Source organism: Numenius arquata, chromosome 1, assembly GCF_964106895.1.
Source record: "Numenius arquata chromosome 1, bNumArq3.hap1.1, whole genome shotgun sequence".
In the NCBI taxonomy this organism is placed as follows: Eukaryota; Metazoa; Chordata; class Aves; order Charadriiformes; family Scolopacidae; genus Numenius; species Numenius arquata.
Genome location: NC_133576.1, coordinates 77047746 through 77068113, shown reverse-complemented (window position 1 = coordinate 77068113; position 20368 = coordinate 77047746). Strand labels below are relative to the sequence as shown.

The 20368-nt window shown below is 37.1% G+C and overlaps 1 protein-coding gene across 1 annotated transcript in view; it reads right to left on the bottom strand.

Annotated features, from left to right (window-relative positions):
* The window catches only part of COL4A1 (collagen type IV alpha 1 chain), a 130229-nt gene that overhangs the window by 37315 nt on the left and 72546 nt on the right, over nucleotides 1-20368 (bottom strand). Inside the window, exons 3-21 of the mRNA XM_074156738.1 lie at nucleotides 15603-15692; nucleotides 15468-15512; nucleotides 13844-13888; nucleotides 13672-13734; nucleotides 13519-13572; nucleotides 13347-13373; nucleotides 11977-12060; nucleotides 11802-11864; nucleotides 10732-10767; nucleotides 10138-10179; nucleotides 8454-8543; nucleotides 7879-7914; nucleotides 7675-7734; nucleotides 5476-5520; nucleotides 5201-5254; nucleotides 4688-4729; nucleotides 3694-3787; nucleotides 2989-3024; nucleotides 1228-1392 (exon numbers count right to left, since the gene is read on the bottom strand). Of these exons, the coding sequence (XP_074012839.1) occupies nucleotides 1228-1392; nucleotides 2989-3024; nucleotides 3694-3787; nucleotides 4688-4729; nucleotides 5201-5254; nucleotides 5476-5520; nucleotides 7675-7734; nucleotides 7879-7914; nucleotides 8454-8543; nucleotides 10138-10179; nucleotides 10732-10767; nucleotides 11802-11864; nucleotides 11977-12060; nucleotides 13347-13373; nucleotides 13519-13572; nucleotides 13672-13734; nucleotides 13844-13888; nucleotides 15468-15512; nucleotides 15603-15692 (1171 nt within the window). The remainder of the gene's footprint in view (nucleotides 1-1227; nucleotides 1393-2988; nucleotides 3025-3693; nucleotides 3788-4687; nucleotides 4730-5200; nucleotides 5255-5475; nucleotides 5521-7674; nucleotides 7735-7878; nucleotides 7915-8453; nucleotides 8544-10137; nucleotides 10180-10731; nucleotides 10768-11801; nucleotides 11865-11976; nucleotides 12061-13346; nucleotides 13374-13518; nucleotides 13573-13671; nucleotides 13735-13843; nucleotides 13889-15467; nucleotides 15513-15602; nucleotides 15693-20368) is intronic.

Here is a 20368-nt window from a genome sequence, read left to right as displayed (position 1 = left end):
GTTCTGTTTGATGATATGAGAGAGGTTCTGACCCAATACAATATGACATCATTTTTGCCAAAGCCAGTAGTCAAAATGTTAATGTGAAATTTGGCAAACAAATGAAAACAAATTGCTTCCATTATACACTTCAAGAAAGCTAAAGTAGTGTCTGGGGAAGGAGCAGAATTAAGCAATGACAGGAGCATGTTGTATGAAAAACAGGAATTGCTCTTATTTTTAGGGCCGGGTAAGATCTAGCTATTTAATTCCATATTCTAGGTGCTGGATTTTGTACTGCTTCATCAGCAAAGACAGCAACAACTAGACATCTTCAATTGTTTTTGAACAAAGTATTTTTGGTTTAGGAATTCCATAGAGAATAATGTTCCTTTCATTAGTTTTAGACTACCTAAACTTCTGTAGAAGGGATATCATTCTTTATGTTGAAATGACAATTTAACTCACAATATCAGTATCACCTATAGCAAAAGTTTTACTTCAATTAAAGAGTTAAAACATCAGTTGTAAAGAGCTGTTAAGCATGGACAACTTTCACATGTACTTTTTCCATTGCTTCATTGCAGAGCAAAACCAAAATATTTTTCTTTTAAAAATGCTGTATCAGAATCTAATTATACACAGCTATATAATGTTACCATTACTACTAATATTTATCACATCATTATTATCTTTTTGTTTACCTCTATAAAGCATGTGTTGACCCCATTCTCCTGTAAGATAATGCCATTTCACAATAAAAACTTCTGCCAGAGTATTATCTCAGTCTGCAGTTCTTACACCTGTTCAATCTGTCACGTAGATTGGTACCGCAGACTTGTAGATTGTGATATTGAACAGCTATCTTTTATGCTAAGAACAGTATTAGTATCTGCTATTTTTTTTAATTGAAAATCTACAAATATCTCTACATTGGCACATTAGGATACAGAGGAAACCACTATATATCAAGGTTAAATTGTAACAGTCCACAATGAACTTTTGACATAATTTTAAAAACATTTATGTAGCAAAGAATCCTTGTCCCAGTAAGGAAACAAGCATCTGGCTGCATTGTGGAGCAGCTTTTACTTGGTCCGTTAACATCTCAGATATGTTTCTTCCATGATGTAGATGCATTCAGATTATAGCTTTTATAATCTTGTCTGGTTTTTTTTTTTTTTCTATGTGCATGCAATGTGGATTACTGAGTCTTCATTGTGAAAAGCAACTGAGTGCTTTACCTACCTGTTTTGCCTGGAGGACCTGGGGGGCCTGGCAACCCCGGAGTACCTGGGAAACCATCTCTTCCTGGGGGTCCAGGTAAAGGGATTCCTGGAGAACCCTTTTCACCTTTTTCACCTCTCTCTCCAGGGACACCAGGTGATCCTACCCTGTCTGGAAGTGGTCGACCTTTGGACAGAGTAAAACATATGTGAAAAAAGTGACAAGTGAAAAGACAGTAACATTATCAACACATTAGCTTCTATTAGTTTTCAGAGAGAAATGGAGAAATGTTAGTGCAAAATGAAAAAAGGGACTGTATTTTTACTATTGGTGATTTATACAAAATTGAGATTATACACTCACTACAGCTCAGAGTAACTCACTTTGGTTTGGTCCCTAGACAAACACATTTATTCTGTACTAAGTGCCCCCCTGAGATTTAGTTGAATCAACTTCTGCTGTGTAGTATATAGTAAATAGCGGTGACATAGAGTTAAGTTAGCTATCACACTTAAAAACTATTACATACTTCCTTATCTCATAATAAACCAAATCTTAAACACACCTAGAAAGGGACAGTGTGTCTAAGAACTTCAGTAAATAAGTATTCAACAATGCTAGGAGATTTCAGGAATGCTAAAACCAAATCTTTTTGTAGGAATAATAAGCAAGCAACAGCCAATAAAGAGAAGCAATTAAACAGCTAGGAAAAAACCTACTTAAGATCTCCTTTTAGCTATTTGTACGGTCACATAGGTCTTCATACTTTGGTGAGTTATTTCAGTTCACAACTAATCACTAGACTTGATCTCTAAACCATTTTGAGCCTTTTGCAACATTGCAGGAAGATACAAAAGTCACACAAATCTCAGTTTCTGTAGGATAATGACAGACTTACATTCTTCTTGTCTTGTCACACAGAATTCTTTAGGGACTATTACAGCCTGCAGTATATAGTATTTCCTCCCTAAACTGTGAAAAATTTCCTGGAAACTATCTGACCCTGGCTCACATTAATTTCATATTTAGCTCACTGTCAAGATAGAAAAAGCAAGCAAATCAGGTAATAGTGGTATCACTGCAGGATGTGCTAGAGTCAGATTTCCACAAACAATTTGCTTAATTTTTAAAAAGCTAATATTGTGGCTTAGTTCAAACATATGTACATATACACATTATAGCAGTGTTGTCATGGATCTGAAGATGTTAAGACTATGAAAAATCTAACATTTGCAAGCAAAAGAAATTAACTTTTATTAGGTGGCATAGTAAAAAAAAAAAAGAGGCAGGAAGCCTCCAGGAACTACTTTGATCTAGTAAATGATATTACTTCTCCCTGCAAACCTTGGTTTATTGTATTTATGCAAACACAAATAGAGCTGAAGTGAGAGCAAAACAAATTATCTACATATGAGTATACATACATAGGTACATATGCACATACTCAAGCACAAATTCACATTTTACAGCTCTTCTTGCCCAGTGAAGCCGTACTCTCTGGGCTATCTCTGAAGACCTGTGCACGCTACTGCTCCCATTTCAGCAGAAAGTTATCAGGGCTCTACACAAAGAGCAAGGCTGGATCACATCACAAACACGAAAAAAGCAATCTACGGGAAAGGTCTAGGGGTATGATTAGACCCCCGGAGAGGCCACTGCCTGGGTGTTCTGTAAGCCAGGCAGTAACTGGCAGCAGCAGCTAAGGAGAACGTCTCTCAGGACTCTTCAGCCAAGAACAACACAGGAAAAATGTGAACAAAATCAGTGGTCATAAATTCATACCTGGAGGTCCTGGGATTCCTTGTATACCAGGGAAACCTTTAGAAAGAGAGGTTTTCAATCAGGCAACGAAGTTAGCAATGTCAACTTCAGTGAACTTTTAGCATGTATTATTCAAGTACACATTACAAGCTAGTATGACCTGAATCAAGGTTAAGTTAAATAATCTATAGATATCTGCAAACAATGCACTCAGGGCAAAGGCCCTGCTGTGTGCCATCTTCTCCACTGATCTTTCTTCAATAGGGTAAGGTCTGTAATAGGGAAAATGGGAAAGGGAATGCTTGATTTTCCCTGTTTACTAAGGAATTTTATAAATTATGCAAGCCAATTTTAAGATTAAAATTTAGCTACTGAATTTTTTTTAAAGAAGTCACAAGATTCTCTGCATTATCATTCTCTTTATGCTTGTGTTGACTTCCATCTTTCTTAGATAAACTCACTGGATTATTTAACTGCCATAAAGAGATCCCAGTTTATCCTTTTCCAATTTATAACTGGAAGGCAGACTTTTTTATGATGAGAAGAAGCATCCTACAAACTACAACTGAATGTAATAACCTGAAAGCAATTAAATAAATAACTGGAACATCTCACTGTCATACAGATCTCCTGAGCTCACAGACAGTGCAATTTTAAGGTCCTTTAATAAGAAATCTAAAAGCATAAGTCAGTCAAAAAAAAAAAAAATCAAGACAAAATACATACCTTTTTCACCTTTTTGACCTTTCAGTCCAGGCAAACCTGAAGCTCCAGGCTCTCCTTTTTCACCAAAGGTATCTACCGGTCCAGGATCTATAACCTGAATCCCAGGACAAAGACTAGGACACTAGAAACATACAACTGTGCTCTCCTTTGTATCATCTCCCCCATCTTGACCTGATGGAACAGAGGCCATTTTGTTCTGTACTAACAATTTTGAGCAGTTTTCGTTATACTTGCAATTTCTGCAGAACATAACAACTAGTGTGAGAGGGTTTTAGCTGCTGAGGAATTACCAGAAAAAAAAAAAAAAAAAAAGTACTATTTTACCAAAATTCCTCATATCAATAGTAGAATTACATGGAGAGCTTTAAAGCACCTTTCTGAACAAGAATGATGCCAAGAAACCTCACCATGGTATAAGCACTGACCCATTAGGTTTGTATTACGCTTAATTTTAAAAATATTCTGTTCTAGCAATTTCTGCTAACATTGACCTGAGCTTGACACACAGGATACTAACATTTAAAATAAAATATTCAGGAAGTATGCATAGCTTTTCAAATAAAATTAGCAGATGTTGGAAATCTCCCCCCTTATCGGGGAAGTAGCACCATCAATGATCTATTTGTTGCTGACTAATCCCATTTTTTATTTGAAGTGTTAAAAAAATTATAAACTTCGAAGCTGACAGACTTACTCTTTTGAACTCTCTTTTGGATATTCTGTATTGATTAACAATGCTTATCATTTTCATAGTCCAAAGCATTTGAAATTTGTATTCTTTGAGAGCTCCTTTTCCAAATTTCAATAATATTTAAAAGAACTGTATCCAACTTTTATTTCCATTTAAAAAAAAATGAGGACAGGACTGATTAGAATGAGATGAGAACATGCATAGTCTCTCTTTGTTCCCTCATTGTTTGAGCACTTTGACTTCCACAAAATTTACATTTTCATTTAAGTTTAAAATAAAACAAGAACTTTTTTTTTTACTTACTCTTCCTGGAGGTCCTGGAAAACCTCGATCACCTTTGTCACCCTAAAGCAAAAAACAATTTCATTTTAAATCCAGAACACATATTCTTCTAGACAAAATAGGATTTCCTTAGCAATGAACACTTTGATACAGATTCATACAACTTTCAAATGGTAAGTACCTGGACTATTATAATAAGCAGTAAATAGTTTGCAGGCCTGTACTGCTTTACACTATGTAAGGAGAAACTGGAATTTTTAGGAAAGCATATTTGTACTTATGCTGGCTGGGCAAAGAGCTTGTGAAAATAAAGCCTGCATTAATCAACTCATATGAGAGATCTAAACCAGGGAGACCTAAGCTACCTTAATTTTGACTTTTCCTAGTCTCCGAGTGATGACTTTACAACTTAATAACATTCATTTAACATTGCTTTATGTGCATTCATTGCCTTAATGCACATCTATGAACATGCCATACCAGTTCTTAACTCCTCATTCTGTGTGATGGGAAGCAAAGGCCACTGCTACGCACCTTTGTACCAGGCTCCCCGGGTCGTCCCGGAATCCCAAACCCACCAGGCAAACCCTGTATGTAGAAGACATCAAAACCAGGAAAGATAAATATAGTTGCATTTCAGCCCTGGCAGCATCAAAGTTTTAAGTTTTCAAACCAGTCACTAATTCAGTGAAAACAATAACATTAAGTAAATAATTGAGAAGGCTAGAAAATTTCAACCATTTATAACACACAGGCAGTTCTTTGTTTTGAATGTAAGAAATGGTACTGGAAATTCAGTAAATACATACAGGTTCTCCTTTTGGTCCTGGTTCACCATCTTTTCCAGGCTTTCCCTGTAAAACACAAAGTTTCACTCTGCTTAAGAAGATGGCCACATACATGCAATTTCTAAATACAGTGAGTGAAACACTACAACAAAACAATCACTATTGTAATGCACTAATCGAAGTGTGCTAACACAGCTAACAGTGCAGAGGGCACAAAGCAGGCAAATTGTGACTGCCTAGCGCCTATGTTACTCAACATCCTACAAACTGCAGAATTAAATAAAATCCTGCAAATCTGTTTCCAGATACAGGAATAACATACGGATTTCCCAGTCAAGGAGGCTTCAAGACAAAATATATCAACAGCACAGGAAACTGGAACCAGACCCAGAAACTTTTCCCTTCATAGCAATCCCTTTATATATATATACATATACATATATATATATAATCTCCAGCCTCACAAAACATTTATTCATAGACATTCAGTGCTCAGTTTCAGCAGAAGGCTTGGAGGGTGGCCCCATATCAGATTGCACGGTAATCTAAACACTTCCCTAAATCGAAAGCTATAATTTCAAATCACAAGGTGAATGACAACCTAGAATCCAAGATTCCCTCCTCCAGAGCAAAATGATTCACTATTAGACCACTGTGTTAGCCTACAGAGGGGATTAGATTCCCTTGAGGTAATCAACAGTTACATGATAAATGACCTAGTTGGACTATCCTACTTTTCAGCATTCCCTTCCTCTTCCTATGGATTATGAAGGGACTGGCACCTAGACTTGTAGCCTAATCCACTGGAAGCTGGCTTTTACTCGGCATCACAGTGCTTAGATTGTATGTCTTACCATGACCAATATGAATATGTCTCATAAAACCAAGAAAATGTATATACTTAATAGACAAAGTAACAGCGCATGCGATTCAGTCTAAAAAATAATCCCATCAGTTTAGGTCAAAGAATTCCTTCTAAAACTATGCAATTGAAGGATAAAAATGACATAACAAATGTGAACAGGTCACCACCACCAAAGTGTGCGGCTATGGTATCTAATAAAGACGGATTACAAGTAATTTTTAATGATTAATGAAAAATACAATCTGTAAAGTCAGGAGAGCCTTCAAATGTACACCGTGATTGGAATTAATCATATGGTTTCATTCCATGAAACTAGAATATCAGATCTTAACATTGGTTCATCTTTCAAGCCTTATCTTAATTTCAGAAGTAGCTATGATTTCCTTAATCAGCAACAATTGTATATAAAATATCTCAGAAACTTTGTTCAGGGAACTTTGCAGAAACTGAAAGCTATGTTTCTGAACAATTCAAAGATACTCTGGTTTCCTCAAAAAGTTCTAGGCCAACATTTTTTCATTTTTCCAGCTTTCAAGCCCTCATTTACTGTAAGAATAAAAATACATACATGGTAGCAAAGACAACCCCATCACATATCTTTACTGAAAGGATGACAGAACATTTGACCTTGAAGTATAATAGAGAGGGAGATTTTCTCTTTTTCAGATCGAAGCACAATTCAATGCCTATAGTTGTGCTGGGTCTTTTTCTAACAGTTTATGAAGAGCCACAATTTGAGAAGCAATACTTTAGATACATTTGCATGTAGAAGAAATTTGTTTTTGCTACCAGCTCAGCTACAAAAGATACAGCATGACCCATGCAGAAGTTGTATGAATGAGACTATGATATAGGTCACACTAGGCAAAGGTAACAGACCGTATGGCCTCAAGCACTTACAGTCAGGCTAGAAACCAGCAGGCGAATGTATCTCAGTCATCTAAATGTTTTGTTCTGTTTGTCACCTTTGTAGGAAACCGTACATTATAAGGCTAAGCAGGCTTATTTTGTAGATTGCATGTAAGAGTATTTGAAATAAATTGAACACGTTCCATTTAGCTCAAGTCATTCCTACGGAGTGATTTGTTCTGCTTTGTTTTTCCTTCTGTTCTGGAATGACTTTACCTTGCTTCAGTTGGGATCAATGGGAGTCTGAAATGGGATGCCTGAAAACATGTAACATACTAATATAATATGTTATTGCTACCTTGAATTTTAGACTTGTCCTACAGCAAAACTTGCTTGTTTGGAATATACAAAATTTGCTGGTTTACTAATGGTTACTAAATTTAATTAGCTTATGGAAACAATACAACAACTGTAATTATGGTATTGAGAAAGTTGAGCATACTTACACGTGGACCAGGCTTCCCAGGTTCACCCTTTTCTCCTTTGAAACCTGAACCTGGAAATCCCTGGAAAATAAATACACACCAGATTACTTCCAAATTCTCAAGTAAATTTTCTTTTATCAAATAGCTATAAAGATATTCAGGGTCATTATCAGATTCTTCACAATTTTTATAGTAATTTTAAAAAAAAATCTAAACAATACTTACTGGGGCTCCCCGTTCACCCTTTTCACCTGGTTCACCCTAATGAAATAATATAAAAAATGTAGATTAGTAAATAAAATCTTAACTATTATTTATTTAGATTGTAAGTAATTTAATTCTTCATGTCAGCAAAAGCACATTTAACCCTGTTCTCCACTTCAAGAACTATGTCTAATAGTGTGATGTGCAAGAAGTTAGATAAACACAAATTGTGAATCCATTAAGCTAGTTTATTATACTAATATATATTGCCTAGACTAATGCAATAATTGAAAAATTCAGACTCCATGAATGTGATTCTGTATATGAAAAGTCCAGTATAAGCTAATTAATTCAAATTATCTAGAATATTTGGTGTTTACAAGACTATGCTTACGAGTCCTCCTTCCTCAGAAAGTCCTCTACTGTATGCATTACTTATTCATGTATTTATCATCTATCATGTATTTTTCAGAGAAATTTCAAGAAAACAATCAAAATTCATTCATGAAATATACCAGGGAGAAATCTTTGAAATTTTGAATTTTTGATCATATTTTAATGAAGAGTACAACAAGATTAATCATTTAAGGTCTTACCTTTTCTCCCCTTATGATTTCACTCCCTTTTTCCTTCATATGCGGTGATGGTCCTGGGGGCCCTGGGGGACCACTTACCCCTTGTTCTCCCTGTCAACACCAAATCCAGGATAGTCCATTGAAAACAGTAGTGACACCGAGAACAAACATGACTAAGACCAATAACATTAAAGGTAACTACGACTTGCTTTTAAAAGTATGGTTGAATGGGTTTTTTTCAGATTCTTATTTCAGCAAAATCTGTCAGAGAAAGGGTTGTATACACAGTTATAGGAAACAACTGTCTAATGGGTGACAGAGACTGCGCTGAAGAAAGACCTCTGAATCTCCTATTAGGGTGAAAATCGATTAATAACAAATACCGGGAACATATCCAATTCATTATTGTAATGGTACAAAAGTTTTTTAGTGCCTCCCTTAGGAGGAAGGAGATTAGGAGGAAAGAGGTCAGATGCTTGAAGGAAAATATTAGTCAAAGCTTATAGCGTTCTACCAGCTTTACAACTGTCCATAAAGGTCAACTTCAAGATGGTAACTGTGGAACATACTTTTTTAGTACGTATATATCCATAGCAGGGTCAGAACCTCATCTCTTTATATAATGCAAAAGCACTATCTTTTACAGTAAAACACCTCCAAAAAGGCTTGATACATTTCTGCCAAGCAGTAATGTATAGCAACACCTTCTATTTTTTGCTAAAGACAAACCTAAGGAGTCCAGGAAATCTCCACATACTTTCATGGCCAACATTTTTCAAGAAATTTTAAGATAACAAGTTAATTTCAACAATGTGACACATAGCAAAAAATTCTATTCATTAGGAAGAGAGTGGCTCAAAATACATAAATAAGGTGGTGGATAAAAAACCACCGCTTAAGTAACATAATTCCCTTATACTCCAAAAGGCCTCTGTCAATGACACTCATGAGAAGCTTCTGGAGAAGGGCTCAGACACACTATCAATTTAGCAAATAACCCATGACTGCATCCATTTCTTGGCTCCTGAAACTGCAACTTCACTTGCACTTTAGCTTTCCCTTTAGTGCATTGAAGCACTTTAGCTTCAATCTCTCAGTGGGAGAGGCAACACATTAAACGTAACATGTTTCACCTCCCATTTGATGCTGGTTAAGAGAGTAGATGGGATCCTGCAGCAAATCTTTTGGGCTTAATTTCATTCAAAAGTGAACCGATCTGTGTGTTCTGAAAACTGCTCCAGGTTGAGTCAAAACACAGTAAAAAGGGACAACTGCAAGATCTCCTTCAAAAGCATACGCTACCAATCCAAACTAAGGCAAACAGGCCCTCAAGAGTCCTACCAGAGCACATTAAATCTCATCCCTGAGAACTAAATTGATTTCAAATAAATCTCATTATGACTCCTAACATAGAGAGTAAATATTTCTAGATCTGTCTACTGCAAACTGAAGGAGTTGGTACTAGTCACAGCTGGGAAACTGATAATGACCTAAATTAATGTCAGGTATAATATCATCATAAGCAAAGTCTGTAACCAGTTGTGACTGTTGTTCATTTAGGTATAAGTTACAGATTTACTCAAGTCTTCCAAAAATTACATTGCTGATTTTCTCCATTGATAGGTTCCAACACTTTGTTTATTTAAAACAAAGTATCAAGAATATTTATGACAAGTTGTTCTCCAGAAGATTTCATGAGACTTACCTTTTCACCCTTGGGGCCCTGAAAGCCCAAGCCCATGTAGCCCTGAAAATATAAATTACACACACTTAGTAAATTTTTATCAGCAGTGCATACATGCATATCTACACACATATGAAGGTATTTTGTGGTATATCTGGCAAAAATTAAGAGTACAGAAAAGACTGAATATGTCTTTTAAATGCTCATGTGAAACAAATAAATAATTATGTCCTAAATCCCTGCTGTTTAAGTTCTGCATCACAGCAATTTATGAAAAAAATAGATAGAATGAAATTTATCAGATAATTTTATTGTCAATATGCTCTTTTTAACATTTTACTGAAAGTTTTGACATTTTTAGATGAGTTCAAATAATCATAGAATGTTTTAATTACTACTGATTTGATCAAGTGAGAAAAAAACCTAAAAAATGTGTTAAAAAAATGTCTCTTTATAATGTCCATTAAGGTATAAAAATAGAGTAAAAAGTGTAATAAAGTCCCAAAGTTTAAAAACCCCATTCCTTTAGGATCATTAGTTTCCAGATTTTTGGAGATCTGGTGTTCCAAATAAATAAACGATTAGACTTAACCTTTATAATAAAAAGAGCCTTACCTTCTCGCCTGGGAGTCCTGGTGGCCCAGGGGGACCCTATAAGACAGTAAATTTTAGCATATATATGTATATAGTAAACTGTATGGAATAATGTCTTATGCTATAAAGACAGCAAAAATGCAAATCTTTCCATTAAACCAAGATGTAAAGTCTTTCTCTGCTACTGTGTGTAACTTACAACATAGAATAAATAATAAAACCAAACAGAATCGATCTAAGATATCTCATCAGATACTGTTTTGTAGTTAAGAGTGTTAGACCTAATCAGCATCTAGACAACAGACAATCAAAAAAAAAAAGAAGTCTATGGTATGGCACTGTAAAATATCTTTATCGTTGCCTTCTTTTTTTTTCAATTTTGCATTCTATATATTAGTCCTCACCTTTCTTTCCTTAAAATTTTTCTTTCACATCAGCAAATGCAAATATTGACTAAATTGTGCTACCATTTTCCTTTGCATCACTTTCAGTTTTCTTCAGAAGAGTAAGAAGTCTCACACAGCTCACTTTAATAGACAGAAACACTGGGCAGATTTTTACCACATGCAAATAACTGATCCGTGCAAGTGTTAGCTGTATCCAGTACAGGAAGAGATAGGTACCTGTTAGACCTGTCAAAATGTCAAATAGCTAAATGCCTTCAGCGTTTGACAATCACCATGATAACAGATATTTGACATCCTGCTTTCCACAGTGCTACTCACTGTGGCTGCCCACAAGAACAACTTCAGCAAACATTTTGATTTAGATCTGGCTGCTAGGTTTGTGGTTTTTTATTTTCTATAAATTAAGTGCGGGAAGAGGAGAAAGGAGGAATAACTATTACAACCCCTCCCATACAAAAATACACTCCAGGCTTGCAAGAAGAGAAGATTGTTGGAACAGCTTCTATTGGAAAAACTATGTTACCTACTCATTCCTGCCATGGTAGAGTTCAAGAGGCTAAATGTGAAGCCTGGAACCACAGGTAATTTTTCCCAAAACCCAACAAACACCATACACACCTTGTGGAATTTTCCTATGATAAAGCTCTATAAGTATAGTGCAAATCACCATGAGAGGAAACTTACTGGTTCTCCCGGAGGTCCTTGTGGCCCCATTGGTCCCTGAAACCCGGGAGTTCCAGGTGGACCCTATGAAAAATTAAAAGGGCATAATTAAAAAGTGGTATTTATTTGGCAATTTCATGATACTGATATAATTTTAATTGAAGCTCACTGCTATTCAAACATCTTTTAGACTTACAGGTAGTCCAGGTTGGCCAGGAAAGCCTTTATCACCTTTTAGCAAACTAGGAGGTAAAAGACCAATCACTTCACCTGGATCTCCCTATAATAAGAAAAGAAAAAGAATAATACTTGAACATCCATTCAAATACATTTAAAAACACTAATATTGAGATGAGAGGGAAGTTCGAGCTATGAAAAGTTTGGAATCATTTGGAAAGCTGACTTAAAAAGAAGTCACCTTACTTCTTTTAATTCAGTCAAAACATAGCAAGTGATGTTAAAAGTTAAGACCTTAATTGCCAAATGTCCTTTAAAGCCACCTGAAGAGATCCCAGTACCAAATCTTCCTTCATACCCTAATTTCCTATACTGTAATGGGGAATCATAAAAATTTTACCCCAAAATCTATCACTACTGCAGTGTTACCACACAATTTGAGCATCTGACCTGGCTGTTGAGAGAAGTGGCAACCTCACGATCTCTTTTCCAGTCTGAGATCTTCAGTCTTATACCTAATTTTGACATAAAAGCCATAAAGGCATCCTTTTTCTTCACTTTGGAAAACTATTCTGATCGGTATCTACTTCTTTATTTCTCTTTTTCTAATAGCAAAAGATCCAATTTTTCCCATGTTTTTGTACAAAGTTGCAATATTGTAAGTGACTTTATTTCATGATTTGAGTACCTATATATGCTTAGGAAAGAAACATTCGAGTACTTCAGTGTTTATAGACTGAGTCAGTTCTTCCCATGTGAGAGGAAAAGAAGAGGGCATTTTACAACTTCAGGTAGTCAAGTCATTACAAATCTGAGATTACATTTAGACTTTATATCTGTTCATTTTAAAGAGCAAAAGCTCTCTGTTGACATTCAATATTTCATTCTCCAGCTCACAAAAAGCACTCAGATACCTAGTTAGTTTAATTTTTCCTTTATGAAAGCTGTTTACTGTGTTGGATGCTTCTCCTGTTGTGGACTATATGACCTTCTTCCACAAACATTATCTATTTGAAACTATTTAGAAAAACGAAATGTCAATATCAAAACAAGTCTTTGAACCAGAAAATCTATCTAAATCTTAATGCACAATTGGGTGCCCACCACACTACTTATACATAATTAATGATATGCACTATTTTTTTCTATTGTAATCTATGTAATACTTACACTTTTAAGGCCTGCATGGAACAACACATATGTTCAGTTGTTACTAACTGGAGGTCACCCCACTGTTTTCAGTGGGACTGCAGAACGGAGTAAAAAGAGAAACGTGCCAGTAAAATTTTTCAGTCCTTAAGTAAGGACTGGTAGTCTTAGAGGGTGTAGAGTTCACCTTAATTCTTACTGTTAGAAGTGGGATATGAACACACTTAGAATAAAATGTACCTTCATTCCAGGAGGTCCTGGGGGTCCCTGTGGAAAAAGACATATTTGATGTTATTTTTCCTCAGTATTGTCTATTTTACATCTTATTCTCTATATAATTTCTTATAGTTTTATTTGCATTTCAAGAATCAGGGTTGAAACAAGTGAATTAAGGACGAAAGAATCTACTTACTATGCTCCCAGTCAGTCCTGGTAAACCTGGGGGACCTACTGGACCTCTTTCACCCTGAGGGGAACAGAGAAATTTGTTTTGTTTAGGGAACATATGCTTGAGGGATGTTTTTATTTCAACAGAGATGCTGTTATAAACATATGTAAATGTCACCTTTGTGCCATTACATCCTGGAATGCCAGGTGGACCAGGAGGGCCATCTTGTCCAGGAATGCCCTACATGAAAAGCAAGTGAAGAAATTAGCAATATTAGCGATAATCCTGGTTAGATGTCACAATTAAAACCTTAATGTTTCTTGTAAAAATACATATACTTCATACATACAGGAAGGCCTGGGTTCCCTGGAAAGCCTGATGCTCCTGGGGGACCCTGCAATTGAGAAAAAAATGAAGTGACAAACCCACAAAACAGCAATGACAAGCTGCAGCCCAAGTCGGATCTTCAGTGGTGACAGTCAAAATAGAGGAAGCAGTTTCTTTTATACTTCCTTGACAAAATAGCTCTAATCTTCAAAACCGCTCAAACGTGGCACCTTAGTAATTGATAACTAAAAGCAACTTTTTGTATTTCTTTAACGTTCTAAGAAGCAATATGGCTTTCCTTCAACAGGAACTGAACCAGAGCCTTATGTGCAGGTAAAATGGAATGCAGAGGTGCTGTCTTCTCACAACCATCATTCTCAAAATGAAATTTACTGTAGGCACCTCTCTACAGCAGAAGAGGATGTTAATGCACTGTAAAGACACTTCTCTATCGTTCATGCTCCACATCAGTGTATCAATTCATCCTTATTATTAAAAAATCTACCAAGTTGAGATAACTCTTTCTCCTTGAACAGCTTTTCAGTGTAATGAATCAGGAGGTTAACTTGGCACATCATTTTCATCCTCCCAGCTTATTTATTAATGCGGTATTTCCTAATACATGTATTATGAAGCAGAAAAGATGTATGGGAATCCTGTGCTCAGATAGTATATTTGAATCTGCCACAACTTTATAATTGCTAAAATACAGTCTATTTGCACTGTAGCACAAAAACACATGTGCCAGGAGATGCCAATTTACATTAACACTCAGGATACCCTAAGGTATCATGAACATCATGGACTGAAATAAGGATTTCTTGATGTAGCAGAATATCCACTCTGTAATAGCTCAGAAACTGCAGTTGATTCAGTAAATTCCACGTGCTGCAGCAACTGCAGGCAAATGGAGAACAAAACTGAGAGGGCTTTTGAAAATCTTTGGAAAAAAAGATATAGCTGAAAATGTATGCATGCCAAGTCATTTAAATCCTCTTTCATCATTACAGTATGAAACATGAAAACGCTCAGAATGCATTTGGCACCTTACAAAACCCCAAAGGACACGGCCCTGGCTAATACAATGTGCTAAAATAAGTATTATATAAGTGTCACATTAAACAGAAATGACAACAGGAAGGTTACAGGCATATTCAGAGCCTCTTCTAGCAAAGTCAAGAGATCTTTGTCCCTGGCTTTAATTTGGCTCTGCACCTTGTGCATATTTTTAACATGTATGTGCTCATGAGCGTGTCAGCTTCTCTGCTGGTGCGATTCAAGGAGGTTAGATGGTAGACATAAAGGAGAATTTTGCATGAAGTCATAAGGCTGTTCATATTCAAGCTGGAAAAATGCTTCTTGGTATGTCAGAAAGATATCAAAGGCATATGAAAACTGGTGCTGTTGATGCAGTGGTAAGTACCAGGTGAAAATGCAAATGGACAAAGGCACTGACTGCCCAATGTAGAAAGAATTTCAAAGGCAAAAGCAAGAATTTTGAAATTATTGTCCAGCAAATGGGGATGTCATTGATTAACTCAAAGAAGAGAATAACCCCACCTTGCACTTGAAGGCAGCCATGGAGAGTTAAAGACATATTAACCCATAGACATCAGAATCACAAAAAAAAGTAAATTAGAACTCACTCTTGTTCCCTTTGTTCCTGGCAGTCCTGGTTCTCCAGTATCACCCTGCAAAGGAAAAGAGATAGCTTTGTCTTTTCTGGGGACAACAATTTAGGGAAATATGAGTGTTTTAAATATTAAAGCTTAAGTTCTTACCTTAAGCCCTGGTGGCCCAGGTGGACCTTCAGGTCCTTGCATTCCAGGAAACCCAATCACACCCTGTAGTCCTGGCAAGCCTCTTTCTCCCTATGGAAGAAGAAAACTCATCAGCAGCTAAACAACTGAAGCTGCTTCTTCAAGCAACCTACATAACCCTTGTTTCTTTGCTCAAGAAACCTGTTAGGTGGTAAGAAGCTACAAGTGACAGCAAACATTTCATGTTGGCATTTGAAAGGATTATTTAAACAAAGAAATATTTCTGGTTCAATAATAGGTTGGCAGAGGTTGAGTGTGGCGTAATAGAAAAACAGCCTTTGAATGTCAATTAAACCTTTCTGTCTCCCTGGATAGCACTGTTCATAGCATGTTTATACCCTGGAGATCAGGAAGGCCACTTTCCCTCAAAGACCTATCTTCATTCCTATAGAGATACTGCTAAATCCTGGTAGAAAATTTAACACCCCAAATCAGCACTTAAATTCCTGAAAACCACAAATATCATTGTTCAGTAACTACTGTATTAATGTCCAATACCACTCCTCTTCTTATATATCATTCAAAACAGCAGATTTTGGAGACCAGAGTGTCAGTTAGTCTTGTATTTCAGAGTGGTTCAGAGACAGAGTGCTTCAAGATACAGGATCTTCCAAGAAGCTGAACACACAGGTTGTATGTGTCATCCTTCAGGTTCTTCTTCAATGCTGTATGGGACATCTGTGTTTTCTGTGCTGTCCCTCTCCAACAACCCCAAATATATTTGAATCAGATAAATCTAGAGGCAGAAAATCCATCCACATTCTAGGTCAATATTAGAGCTATATGTTCACTATACTTGACTACCAGTGAAACCAAGAGGAACACTGTCTGAATAAAGGCTGCAAAATCTACATGTAGGGGAGAGAGAAAAAATTATGTGTGTCAAAGTCTGAAAACAACAAATCAAGCAAATCAGAAGCCAGACGTACTATGTAGGAAGTAACCAGAGTTGTCCTTTCAAGGAGTGGTGTGAAACAGTGAGAAACATTTCACATTGTCCAAGAAATGTAGGAATATTGAATGAAGAAAACATTAGTGAGCAACTGCAAAAAGGAAAAGGCATCCAAGTTTGGACAACAGCTAAAAAACATGGCACCTGTCTTAGAAACTCAAAACACGGATCAATTTTCAAAGGATACCAACAAGAAAATAAAATCAACAAGGTTTAAAACACACAAAAGGATGCTATGCAAAGATTTAAATATTTTCAGGAAAACAGTGAGAGTTGAGATTGCTGTTTGTAATTAACAAACAATTTAGGATGGTGAATAGCGAGAAACTTTTCTCCTGTTTGCTCAGGATAAAGATTCCTAGCAATATGCTGGTATCGCAGGGGTCATCTGAGCACCGAGCACACAAGAGAAGAACATCTGAGTCTTGGAGAGCTCGCTCTTCAAGTAGGTATAACAGGCATCTTGCAAAGAAAAGGTTATGATATGCAGGCAGAGGAAACTGAGTGATGACCCACACAGGTGGGTGACACAGTGCTAGTTACAATTTTGAAATATGAGAGGAATTGGAATTCCTCCGTGGAGTTACTGGGCTGATGTTGGTTTTTTAGTTCCTTGGCCAGGATTTTGTTAAGAAGATGAAGAGACAAGGGAGAAGAGAGGTGACTGACAGGTTAGGACAGCAGGGCCAAGGAGGAAGGAGAGGAGAAAACTATAACTGAGATGATAAGAGCATGAGAAAGTGAAATCAAAAAACAACACTCATTTATTAAAATTTCCTGCCACGAAATTTTACCCTGCTGATTCTACTCTCCTTCCTCCCACAAAAACAGATTTTTCAATAAAAAGGTACTTTCTGAGGCAAACAATCAATTTTTCCTTGAACTGCCAAAATGGTATGACCTCTATTTACTCCCCAATACTCTTTGTCAGGGTTTGAGAATAAAGTTTGCTAGTAATCCAAATCCGAGGCAGTGTGTTAGACCACAAAACACAGCAAAACAACTGAAGAAATAAATTTCTAGGTCAGCTGCAAGAAGTACAAAGTCCAAGTTCTAAAGTAACTAAAACAGTTTTGAAAAATATTTTAAGGAAGAATGTATCAAGATTCAGGCCTCTAAATAAATGTTGAAATAATTAAAAATCCGAAGGCTACCTGAAATGTTAAACAGATTACTGAGGTTTTTAAACCCAGCCTTGGCTGGCTAATTGTCAGTGCAGGAACAAGTGTATTTCTACAAAATCAGATGTTGAGTCACTTCAGAGCATGATTTCACACTGAACCCTGGGCCCTTGCTCTCACGACCTGCTGAGAGATGGACTAAGGAGGGAGAAGATACTCAGGTAAATAGAAAGGGTTTCCATTGCTAAAGGAAAGCACAACATGTGCAAATGAGAAGAAAACAAAATCATTTTGACACCCATGGAGAAATATGAGTCATGTGTAAAACGACTAATACTTTCTGCACTCAGGAGTTCTGTCCATCTGAGGATTTCAACACGCTTCGAAGCGCTGCACCCTGCAACACAGGGAAACAGTCTTTCCTCCATTCTTAAGGGAAGATAAAACTGAGGTTTACAGATTGGATTTTCACTTAGTCTAAGGCTCCCTTAAGACTGTTCTGGCACTGTAAAAGGGCCTTAACGTGCCTTTAAATCACTCACTAAGGTAATGACCACTTCAGCTTGCCAAGGAGGTTAACTCAAGGCTTGAAATAAATATAAACTTGGGCTTCCAAGGCAACTATAGTCAATTCTCTCAAGGCTGTCTTCAACCTCCCAGGCTGCCCTGTCTGATGGTTAAAACATAGCTGCAGGAGCAGAGCCGAGACCATACCAAGTCACTTCGAGCTAAGATACATCCAGGTTTCCCTAGAAACATTTTATTTTACCAATTTGAATCGTTAGGCCAACAAGAAAAATAACTGGCTCTTTGTCCAGGACAAAGCTACTGGATGTCCCAAGGCCTGGAGAGTGTAACTCCCGAGCATGTGGAGGGCTGTACGGTCCCAAATATTGCAGACTCATGGCTTCTCAGACTGGAATTGAGCTCATCTTTTTGCCTGTGATTTGCCAGAGGGAAGTAAGGAAACATAAAGGTGACTATGTGTGTGAGAGCTACTGGATCCCTCTCTGCAGGCAACCTGCCACCTTGGCCACTTATTTTAACAGGGGAGCATGGACTTACACACTGCTTATGCTTCTACCTCTACTCTGCCTTCCCATTTAATTTTACTGCAAAGTAAGTTTGGGGTAAATACTCCAAGGTAAGTATTGGGTAAGTACCCCAAACTTGTGTAGTCTGAGGCTACACAATTAATAGGACCTTACTCCTCAATGCCATTCATGGAAACTCAGAGAATTTAGGACAAACTATTCCACCAAGAACTGGTAACAGACCTAGGGATGTCTCCTGGGTTCCAGTCCCTTTCTTTAGTCCAGGTATCAGGCTGTCTCTTTGTATAACAGTCTTAGAAAACTAGCATGCCAAAACCTGTACAGAAAGAATCATAGAATAGTTTGGCTTGTAAGGGACCTTTAAAGGTCATCTAGTCAAAACTCCCCTGCAATGAGGAGGGACATCTTCAACTAGATCACGTTGCTCAGAGCCCTCACTAATGAAGAAAGATCTTACCTCAATACTCCTGCTCCAGTTAGTACCAACGTCCACCATGAGATTGTTTTTTGGCATTAGTGAAACTACACCAAATTACAGTAAAGTTCCATCAGTCTCAAAGTATCTACACTGAATAAGAGAACACAGAAACTCTACCATTTAGAAGCCGTAAAGTCATGTGAATGCAGAGTTCCAAGTGTCCTAATGTCACTGGGTAGATTAACCCACATAGATCACTGGGGTAGCAACATTTCTACTGTTGCTTTCCTACCCAAAGTGGCTTACTTGGAACGTTCAGCTCAGATGAAGCTATCGCTTGTTATGCTGTGCAGTACAGACACAAGCATGACCTGAAGATGTCTTGCATAGCAAGGAAATACTTGAGCAGCATCCTTTCCCTGCTTGCCTGCCCAGTTCCTTTCTTCACTCAATATTCCAGCCAAACAGCCCAACAGCTAGTGTTTGCACTACATTTAAGCTGCAACCCATTAAGCATCCACACTACGTAAATTGGCAAGCACCAGATCACTGCTGCTACCCTACTTATTTTTCGCTCAGGACTGAGATTTCTAGCTGTGATGCATGAAGAGCATAAGACTGACTGCAAGGGCTATGTATTGTTCAAGTTCCAATATTCACAGCTGCAAAATGTTGGCAAGTAATATTGAAAGAGCTTCTGCTTCTTACAAATCAATTCATGAGACTCAAAAATTAAAACAGATGTAACCAAGTCATTTGTACCTCTGCTGATTCAATGCGTACTGTCAGAAAGCACAAAGGAGAATTCATTACTCAGCTCAGAAAAATGAATTTTCTGCTACGTAAAAAGACAGCAAGTGTTCAGTCGCTGCTGCACTTATTTAATAAGCAAGATGCCTGTGTTAGCCCAGCTTTTGTGAAATGCATCCAAATGCCTTTGCATTAGACAGTTCAGATTAAAAGCAACTGAATGGACTTCTAAACAGAGGTGAACCTGTTAAGAACATAACTACATGGGCTGATATTTTTGCTGGCACCTACCCTTCCAAATTAGCCATGTAATGCTGTTTGACATGTGGAACAACTGCAGCTTGCTATGCAAGAGAGTCACATGAAGTAGTTTCAGAAGATTCAGCTGTAATAAATTAAGTGCTGAGGGGGAGGAAATAACCACCACCCCA